Source organism: Alosa alosa, chromosome 8, assembly GCF_017589495.1.
Source record: "Alosa alosa isolate M-15738 ecotype Scorff River chromosome 8, AALO_Geno_1.1, whole genome shotgun sequence".
NCBI classification, from domain to species: Eukaryota; Metazoa; Chordata; class Actinopteri; order Clupeiformes; family Clupeidae; genus Alosa; species Alosa alosa.
Genome location: NC_063196.1, coordinates 1,069,910 through 1,080,795, shown reverse-complemented (window position 1 = coordinate 1,080,795; position 10,886 = coordinate 1,069,910). Strand labels below are relative to the sequence as shown.

General features: G+C 41.0%; 1 protein-coding gene across 1 annotated transcript; it reads left to right on the top strand.

The window, feature by feature from the left end:
- The first annotated feature begins 1,140 nt into the window (after window positions 1–1,140).
- On the top strand, window positions 1,141–9,747 carry srp9 (signal recognition particle 9). Its single transcript, XM_048251230.1, has 3 exons — window positions 1,141–1,522; window positions 8,230–8,298; window positions 8,389–9,747. The coding sequence occupies exons 1-3, from the start codon at window positions 1,451–1,453 to the stop codon at window positions 8,506–8,508; spliced, it is 261 nt and encodes an 86-aa protein (XP_048107187.1). The 5' UTR covers window positions 1,141–1,450; the 3' UTR covers window positions 8,509–9,747.
- The last annotated feature ends 1,139 nt before the right edge of the window (window positions 9,748–10,886 follow it).

Below are 10,886 nucleotides of genomic sequence, written 5' to 3'. Positions count from 1 at the left end.
GCATAACCTGACGACCTGAGAGAGGCAGCCAAAGCAACTTTCTGAGGGAAAAATCCTCGAAATGACTTCATTGTGACAGTAACAGCAACTTGAACAAGGCAACACAATCATCCAGATGCTTTTGCATCAGTAATGGGTGAGAGAGGAGTCTTTTATGAGTCCTGCATGACTATGACCTGGCAGACAGCATTCTCCATGTTCTTCTTAAAGGTTTAAAGGTGCTGTAGGAGGGGGTGATGGGCAGCAGGAGGCGGTTGGCATCGGGCTGGCCCTGGGGGAAGGCGTAGGACGGGTCGGAAAGGAGACGGTGGGGGCGGCATGAAGCCCATGTTCGAGAAGATGGCGAACACCAGGACGTCCTCCAGGGAGCTGGCACACACACACACATACATACATATACACACACAGGTTATAAGAGTTTTATCTGCCAAGTCAAAAGTCTGTTAAAGTTAATTCTGGCAAAAAGCTCTGGGTAGGCCTACTGAGTGGAATATTAATTATTTTAACATTTTTTAGTTGCACTTGCAAGTGTCATTCAATTAGTCCTATAGAGTCAATTTGTTGCTGTTTTGTTTATTTCAGGACATCGCTCTATCCTGCGTATGTGTTTTATTCAGTCATGTTTTTATCTAATTGGCATGGCAAATCTTAGGCCTACATTCATGTTTACATTCTTCAATGTCAACAGACCATCGCGAGTAGCGATTTATTTGCTATTAAGCTGCCGCGAGTAGCGATATCAATGTCAAGAGACCATCGCGCTAGAATAAACCAAGTTTTGATAATCTATTGTCTGCTATTATGCTTTCCCATCGCAAGTAGCGATTGATTTACTAGCTGCCGCGAGTGGCGATGTAGCCTATCAATGTCAAGCGACCATCGCGTATTAAATAAGTTTTGATCATCTATTTTGTGCTATTATGCTGCCGTAAGTAGCGATACTTGCTTTTAATTACATCCTTTAATGTCAAGAAAACATCGCGCTATAGCAGGCTTTTATTTTGATTGAAATCGAAACAGGAAGTGTGCTTCTTAGCAAACCCTTATTTAGGCTTATTTTGGGCCAGTAATGGGGCTCTGTTTGTCTTCCTAGCACACGCTCTTACCATAGATATGCGCTCTTGGATCAACCGGAAATCTGTCGCTAGAATAAAATTGTAATGTAAAAAAAAAAAATGTAATGTCGTTAACAGAACCCTGCTGTCTAGAGCTGATTGAACTAGCGACAGCAATCAAAGTGTGACTCGCGGATATGTGAAACTGCTTTCAAAATTTGATTATTTTGTTGACCTTTGACTTTTATGGCGGGGTTAGGGAAATGTTCCTTATTGTCGCTTTTTCACTCATCTCAGTCGTGCTGTTTCTTTGATGAGGTGGAATTATCTTACTGAGTGGATCAAAACGGCTGCATTTTTCAAACTGATTCAATCTTCCTGGCTTTCTCCAAATCATGCCGTACTATCAAGTGTGGGAAGAATTTGCCAGGGCTGCCGAAAAACTATATCTCACTGAACCGATGAAGGTAAAACATGTGATTGTTGCATGACGATAACTTGCCTAACGTTATCTAACATTGACTTAGAATTGTAATTAGTTAGGCTAAAATAAGGGTCTTATCCGTTATATTACAACAAATGCCACGAGGTTAGTGGGTTATTGGCTATTTCAGTGAATCAGCTGTAACGTTCTTTGTAGAGATGATCAACGGGCTTTGTAAAACAGGATTACATGGGGTTCATATAATCTTTTGTCTATCCTTCCTTCCTTCCTCTTTCTTATAATTAATTTTGTTAAAGAAACGAGGAACGATCGATAGGAGAATGGACGAATGAAGGAGAGACAGATATGGGAAATAAGACGTCCTGTTCTCTCACGCATAGGGGAGTTTCGACAACCGGATCTAGAACTTGGTTTTACAGGGCCGGGGACGTTTGTGCGTGTTTCCAGAGAATGTCTAAAGCCCGTTTACGGAGAGCCGGTTCCCTCTATTAACTCCATGGACCTGAAATTTGTTGCAATTCCGGTAGGGGCGATTGGATTTTCTGGAATGTCTAATAAGGGGAGAACTTTCACTCTCGGAAAACTTCCGGTTTCTAAACTGGTTGCAGTTCCTTCTCTGGTTCCACATGAGGGCGCTCGTCCACGGAGGTCTATGAGCCGTACCCCTCAAACCTCAAAATCAACTTCTCTTGGGATACATTTTTTGTCTAGTAATTTGAATGTTGCATTCGAAAGGGGAGGCAAAGAAAGTACACACTGTTGAGTAATATATTTTTTAGTCACTTAATTGTTCTAAAACACCTTTCAAACGTGTCAAATGACGTCATTCATTTGCACAATGCTAGCGTGTTATGGGCAACAACGACCTAAACTGTAAGAAATCGAAAGGACATAAGTACTCATTCATTCAACTTTTGACCTGTAACCCATGTTGAACTTGTAAAAACTACAATCAAATCTGAGATTTCTCAACGACGATCAGGTGAAAGAGACCAATTTGGCCATCTCTCCATAGACTCCCGTTCATTTTGCACTCATGGGTGATTCCACCAGTGGAACTCTGGTTGAACTGCAACCAAAATTTGGTACAATGGGACAATTGGTACAACACAGGCCTGCACAATGCAATATTTTGTACTCAAATATTGCAGTAGCCTACTGCAGAAAAAAACCCCTGCAGTTTTCTTGTCACACAAGGCAGTTTTTTTCCCCGTAAGGGTTTGATAGGGCCTAGATGACAAGCAAATGTATGATGGGCTAGACGTGTGACTTGCTATCGATAACAATTAAATCGTTTTAAACACCGTAACTGAGTCACTGAGTGAGGTAGACACTACCATCATTTTGTACGCGTTCATTAGCCTTTTTGCATGTTCCGGTTCGTAAGAAAAAAATCTATATGTGCGAATGAATGGAGTTTCGGGAATCATAAGAATGTATGCCCCTAACTGCTCGCTAGTCCCCGCGTGCATATCCTTTTAATAAAAGAAGCGTGTAGGTTGTCTCCGTAAGGACTTTAGATCTGCTATATCGCTGAAGAAATATAAGCACCCACACCACAAGTGTATTTAAATTAGCTATGTACCAAAAACGACATTTTACCATGACTCAAAGAAGAGCTGTAAACAGTGTTGTAAGGCTGCGTGTACAAAACCGCTTGGAGCTCCAGTGGAATTTTGATTTCATAACGACAATTCTCGGTCTAACCCAGTGGTTCTCAAACTTTTTCTTTCATTCCCCACTTTGATCAAGGGGGCATTCTTGAGCCCCACCTGTCCCTCATCGCTCTAAGAAAGTGGTAGGTCAAGCTTAAAATTGTCAAATTTATTGAAATAATGAGAAGTTCTAAATATATCCTCTTCAACAGAGTTAAAATCAGCTGGTGCTGCAGATATGATAATAATAATTAATAATAATAATTAATAATAAATAAATACATAACACACATTTCTTTTTTCCAGCAACATATTAGGAAGCATAGCCCATTTTACAGCATTGTACAATAATTCAACGAAATGCCAACATGCCGCATTAAATGGATCCATAATCCAGTGATACTGAGCACTGCTGGTTGGGAAATATTTTTGAAATAAACTTTGCAGGGATGTGATGTAGGCCTACTGTTTAATACATGGGATCACAAGAGTGGCTCCTAATCAGACGTTTCAGCGATTTCACCAGAAATCTCAAAGGCATAATACTGTCGCGATCGAGGCTTCTGTCCCATACTCAAGTTTTTTGGTGAATGCAGTAATCTTATTTGCTAGGTGAGGTAGGTGCTTGTCTTTGCCTTGTAACTTGACATTTAACTCCAATGTATCGCTAAGATGTATGAAATATATCGCTAAGATAGGCCAGCTTCGTCAAGAAATGTTCATTAGTGAACGTGCTTGCAGATTCAAACATGCGGTCTTCCTCCAAGAAGAGGCTTAACTCAGAGCTCAAACACGCCGACAGCACTTTACCTCGGGAAAGCCACCTTGCCTCGCTGTGAAACAGTACAGCCTTTTGGTCACCTACCATCTCTTCGCAAAGTGCGGAGAATAGACGCGCTTTTAAGGGCCGGGTTTTGATGAAATTCACCACTCACAACAACGTTCAAAATCTCATGTAGGTCGGGACTAACTGAGCTGCCTTGACACGAGCGCCTCCCTGTGAATAACACAGTGCGTCCATTGCGCATCGGGTGATACCTGGTACAGATAAAAAAAAAAAAAAAAAAATCCTGTTTTTCACGTCAGTTCGCGCCCCACCTGGCATGTCTCCGCGACCCACAGTTTGAGAAACGCTGGTCTAACCTAACATGCAGAAGTTTTCTGACGATACTGCAATTGTGGGGTGTATTAGGAACGGCAGGAGGAGTACAGGAGCCTGGTGGAGGACTTTGGGCAATGGTGCAAACTAGGGCTGTAACGATATACGATTCGAAACCGAAATCGCGACATTCATATCAATGATACTGTGTCGGGGTGTGAAAAGGCAGAATTGCGACATACCTTTCTAGTGTTTTACGCAGTGCTTTGCATCTTAGGCGGCCGCAAAAGCAACCCACATCTCCCGCTTTACTTATCGGTAGCCTACGTTGTCCAAAAACAAACAAACAAATAAATAAATAATAATTTCATACCTCTCCTTGCTTTCATTGTAGACTATGTGTGCAACTTTACCAAACAGTATAGAAGTAAACCCCCTCTCCTTGCCCCGCTCTCTCGCGCTCCCTCCCTCCCTTCCTCTCCTGCTTAATGAACACGCGCGACATTAAATAAAACATTCACAATCGTGAAAGCAAGGACGTGTAGAAGACGACTAGCTAAATTACTATTAAATCCGCTTAGCATCATTAGCATGCTGCACATATTTGTTTAAAACTCTTGCATTGAAGTTGACTGATCATCTCAATACCAACGTTTCCCAAAAGGGCCTGTCCCAAGGAGTCCAAGTCCAATCAGTAGACTATGATAGGCTAAGCTAGCCAACTATGCTACTTTGTTTACAATATTTCCAGGCTTCAACCAGACAGCTGAATTAAAGAGGTAGAGTTGTAATAAAAAATAGCAGGCCTAGGCTATTGGCTAATCTGCATAAAGTGTGCTGTCATAAATATCAGTCATTCAGAAAAATATTTTTATATCAGGATATAAAATAATAGATATAGTATATTGTAATCCTCTGGTGTTCTAAGGGAGGCTATTAAAATGTTATTTAATAAAATGTCTACCCCCCCCCCAAAAAAAAGAAAAAGAAAAATCGAGATTCGTATCGAACCGTGGGTCAAAAACCGTGTTTGTATCGTTACAGCCCTAGTGCAAACTCAATCATCTTCAACTCAACACTTCAAAGACCCAGGAGATGGTGGTGGATTTCCGCAGGTCTAAGCCCACTCTGCTACCAGTCTCCATTGATGGGGTCAATGTGGAGGTGGTTAGCACCTACAAGTATCTGGGTCTCCACCTGGACAATAAACTGGACTGGTCAGCCAACACTGACGCACTCTACAAGAAAGGGCAGAGCAGGCTGTACTTCCTGAGGAGGCTGCGGTCCTTCAATGTGTGCAGCAAGCTCCTCAGGATGTTCTACCAGTCTGTTGTTGCCAGCGTCCTCTTCTATGCAGTGGTATGCTGGAGAGGAAGCACAAAGAAGAAGGATGTGGGGCGACTTGACAGGTTGGTAAGGAAAGCTGGCTCTTTAGTGGGAGCTGAACTGGAGTGCATCACTTAAATATCTGACAAAAGGACCCTGAACAAACTGATCAACATCTTGGACAATGGGTATCATCCACTCCACAGCACTATTGTAAAGCAGCCTGATCAGCTGGAGACTTCGCTCACTGCCTTGCACAACAGACAGACTGAGGAAGTCATTAGTCCCCAGGGCCATTGAACTGTTCAATGCCTCACTTAAGGGAAGAGGAGAGATAGACTTCTCCGCATAGTCTGTCTGCCTCTTCACCCCCTCCATGTTTGGATTACTGTTTGTCCACTAGCCACTTTTTACCACTGTCTTTCTGCCTCACTGTTTGCGTGCTATGTTAGCACATATGCATTATAGGAGGCGTGATGAAAATTTTGGGGGCAAAAAGTTAGTCTGGAGCCCTGAGGAGTCTGTGTTAAGGTAGTAAAAATGATTTATTTATTTATTTATGGACAACGTAGTTAAGGCAGAAGGTGTGTTACTTCTAATTATCAAACATATTTTGTATTGATATTGATTACATGTCTGTCGCGATATATATCGCTATCGTTTTATCGCCCAGCCCTACTCTCAAGTGTTTAGAATCTTTGATCAGAATAGCCGTTGTTGCCTACTTTTCCTTGAGAAGATACAGCAGTCAATCTGAATGACCGTATATACATGAGTGTTCATTCGGAATAGGAGTGGACTGCACCACCTCTTTCATTCCGATTAAAATTCTGATCGGATCGGCAGTTTTATTCCGGTCAAGGTGGGCACACAGGTCAAAAGTTAAGTGCGTTCAAACATCAAAAAAGCCAAAGCCCTGAGGGGTATTCCAGAAAGGAGGTTTAACAAACACTGAGATAAAACTTAACCTCTGGGTTGTCTGAACCTGTGGCGACTAAACCCGAGCTGTCGGTTCCAAAACACCGGGTTACCAGTTAGTTCAATCAACCCTGTGTTAGATAACCTAGAGTTGTGCGGCGCTCACGGCGAACTTATAAAGGAATCATCTATTGAGAGTTGAAACCATGAGTGAAACCGGCTTAAAAGGAAGAGCATTTTTCATAGGCGGAGTAGTCGAGGCTTTACGAGGAGGAGAGAACTGTAATAACAAAAAAAAAAAAGAGTAATACTTAAGCGCCAAGCGCCCGAGACCTTGCTTGGCAGAGAATAGCCTAACTGTGTAAATGCGTATGTTTAAGATGGCCTATTTAATGTCAAAAGCACAATTAAATAGTTCACTGGACATCGCGTGTAGGCCTATTGACTGCTTTGAATGACTCTTTCTTAAACTAGCCTACCTTGTCACAGATTGAGTGGGCCATAGAATTCTTTGAGAATCCCAAATGTAATTTTGTATTTAACGCGGGTTCTGCAGCTGTGGGCCAAGTTAAACTTTTGCGCTCCATCATCGGAAGGGTGAATGTCGGAAGGCATGGGTAGCCTATTGGACACATTTCGGTGCACATTTGGAAAAGTTTATAAGTGATGATGACCTGCCAGTTGGTGAAACTACACTTTAATGATCCTAGTGGGTTTGTGTCCAGGAAAACGAATGAAGTTGCGCCGGAACTGCTTTAGCCCAAGGCAAACTTTACGCACCGACTGACAGCTTGCCGATATGCTCTGCGCCTCCAACACTACAAAACTCCCAGTCGGAGAGCGCGGTGTAGCCTATTAAAAAATATTTTATCCCAAATGCCATCAGCATTCTTAACCAAACTTAGTGACAACATGCATAGCCTACCCGGCTGAGCTGTACAGCTATAATTAATCTTATTTATTAATTTTCTATAGGCTATGTTTCCTCTTTTTTGTACTGTACTTGTTTTAATTATATTTTCAATGTGTCTGAGATGTTGTTTGTCCATCTGTCTGGTAAGCCAAACACAAATGTCCACTATGGTGTAGGCTAGCTACATTAAAGATTTATTTTATTCTATTCTAATCCACCATGCGTAATGTAGGGATAGAGAATGCTTTTCAAGAAGCCTATATTTAGGATTCAGCTGAAAAACTCTAGCGCTCTTGAAACACTCGTTTGGAAAAGAATAGACAGGCTTTTATGTGATGTCGTGGTCTTATCGCCCTCTCACGGTAAATTGCACGGATGTATATTACATGATTTTGTGCTTCTTTGTCAATCGGACCTTCGTCAAAATGAAACGCCATTGTGTGACAAGTGTAAAAAATAGCGGCCTGATTGAACATGCACTGAAATAACCGAACATAATTGAACATAACCTGAACAAAACCTACCCCCTACCAGGTTAAGTTCATAGCCTATGTTACCATAGTTACTTACATAGCCTGATCATTTTTGAGCTTTCTGGAACTGAAATCCCAGGTTTACCGTTTACTCTGGGTTAACACCCAGTTAAGCCAGTAAACCTGCTTTCTGGAATACCCCCCTGGACTATGGACTACTATCTATGAGGTTTTTAGTTGTTTAGTTGGTTTAACTTCAATATATCAATTTTGGAAATTAAAGAGTTCATTAATTTTGCATCGTTTGCCGTTCTTTTAGCCAATGTGTGCCTCTTTCTCTTTAAGGTAAGGGTGGTTCTGAAGTACAGGCACTGTGATGGAAACCTCTGCATAAAAGTCACAGATGACTCTGTGGTAAGGGCAAGATTTCTTTAGTTTATTTTACTTCTGATGCTCTCAAAGTTATGTGTTCAACTGTTTGACTTTCTGTTTCTAATATTTCAGTGTTTGCAGTACAAAACCGATCAAGCGCAAGATGTGAAGAAGATTGAGAAGCTACACGGAAAGTTGATGAGATTAATGGTCTCTAAAGAGTCTCACAGTGGTGCAATGGAGACAGATTGATACTATGGCCTTTTCTTTCTTTGATCTGTGATAATGGTGTCTGCATAGATTCACATGGGTTTGTGTCCTTTGAATTGAAGAGCCCGGTGAAGTAAAAACAATGACTTTGTATTGTGCCGATGGAGACAATTCTGACATTTGACATAAGTATATTCACAGTTGAAGCTGTACATGGTTAAATTTACTTTTCACTTAACACTTTATTTGTGCTTTATTTGTGTAAGCATCTGCTATCCAAGGCAAGCAGATGAAGCACAGTCCAGCAAGTGAGGTGAAGAGCAGGTGTGCCTGTTCAATCTCCAGTCACCAAATAAAGTTAGGTCTGTAAGCCTTGTGTTCCCTTATTGCTGAGCAGATAAGCAGTCCCTCCAGGATTTCGCGGGTCTTATTTGAGATTGTTGCGGCCTAAAGTGCCTGATTTCGTGACCACATTTCCAACAAATTGTGACAGAAGTTGCAGCGTTTGTTGCAAAGAAATTGCAGGAGGAAGTGAAAATTGCAAGAATAGTTGTGATTTTTTTTATTTTTTATTATTATTTATTTATTTATTGAAAATTGAGGAGAAACTAAGGGTAGTAAGACAAAAATCACACTCATCATCATGATATTGTTACTAAAAATAATAAGAAAAGTAAACGATTACAGAAAATCAAGTTATTTTATTTGTAACTAAATTAAGAAATGCTTTGGCTGGGGTAATTCACAAAGCAGTTTAACCTTTTGTAGAACTGTCCAAAAAAGACCCCCTGAAAGATGGCATCATGTCATATGTTTCAATATATTCATATACTTTGGAACTCGTATTAAGTTCATATATGGTTAAAGTTGTCAAGAAACTGATGGTTAAAATTCTAAAGAAACTTGAGGTTACTTAAAGTGTGAGCAACCCACACGTTACTCATCTTGCACTGGATAATTTTCCTGAATGTCAATATTCTGATCACAACTGTGGGAAAATTTCTAAGTCAGCACCAGTCAGAGGCTACATTCATTGTTTTGCATTTTTATGATGTCATAAAGTATTTTGATACAAAATACGAAGCCAAATACAAATTCAGTTATTAAGGTTTTTCATGTGACGGATTAGGTATATAACGCTTTGTTTACTGCCACCTGGTAGACAAGGGATGCGTTGAACTTATTGAACATCATTGTCTGCAGTTGCCTCTCGGTAGGCTACATCTCTGTATTTCATCAATGTCAACATGTCAGGCATCAATAAAGGATGATGAAACGTTATCCCATTGTTCAATATTTGATAGCCTGTCACAGAAACGTCATTTTGCTAAAATTGCCCTGATTTGGGGTGTTGATCCGTATGGGAGAACAGGCAAAGTTGTAGCCTAACTTTTTTTCTCTGTTTAAAACTCAGTTTACACGAAGATTATATAGTCAGGTAGAACCCCAGGATAGGTGTGACATAAGGTACGAATGCAATTCTTTGCATAAATTGATAGTGGGGGTGTAGACTCAATCTGACGGGTGCCGCTCATTTTTTTAAATGACAATCTGCCACGCCCCCTTTTTTGACCATAAAACAACTAGATACACATTACTGTATAAACCCATGTATGGTATCAAATGAAAACTTCTCAAACAGAAATTAACAATGTCAATACAAAATGCTAAAAAGTCCGGTAAGGTCACACCGCTGAAATAGTAGGCTGAGCAACAAATTGTCTCAACCCTCAACAATTAATCAAAAGTTAGAAGGAACAAAGTAGCACTTTCTCATAGATTCTGAAAGCAACTATATACAGAACATGTTGCCAGGCTGGCCTTGTACACATCACAAACATCAAGACATTGCTCCCTCGCTGTCATCAGTATCCTCCACTGAAAGTGTAGCCATCTTCAAATTTTTATTTGCACCAACTTCACCACCACTACTGCAGTGGTAGTCCATCTGACTGACAGCAGCAAGAGACCCTGAAGCATGCTGGCACTGCCTTGCATCCACAAGCAACAAGCTGTAGACCTGGCTGTTTTGGGTGCAATGTCAGTGTTGCCATGGACAGGCACAGGAATTCCATCCTCTATTTTCCAGCCTAACAGGGATACATCATCAGTACACATGGGAGGTGGTCAGCAACTCTCCACAGAAAGACTTGCAGCCATGCATGCTTGATGTGTTCCGCTGCATATTCTCTTGTTGGAGGAAGACTCTTTATTTTAGAAGGGTCTCTTATCTTGGTGAATAGCATGTATCTCAACTTACTGAGGCTTTCAACAGTCTTTCCATAATAGAGGCAAGAAAGGAAACCCATTCCTGCCTTCATGCTCATCGGCTTCTAGATCTGTAAAATTCTTCAAATGAAGATTCCTCTTGAGCATCAGATTGATTGCTGAGGTTTTCCCTTTGCCATATGGATATGATG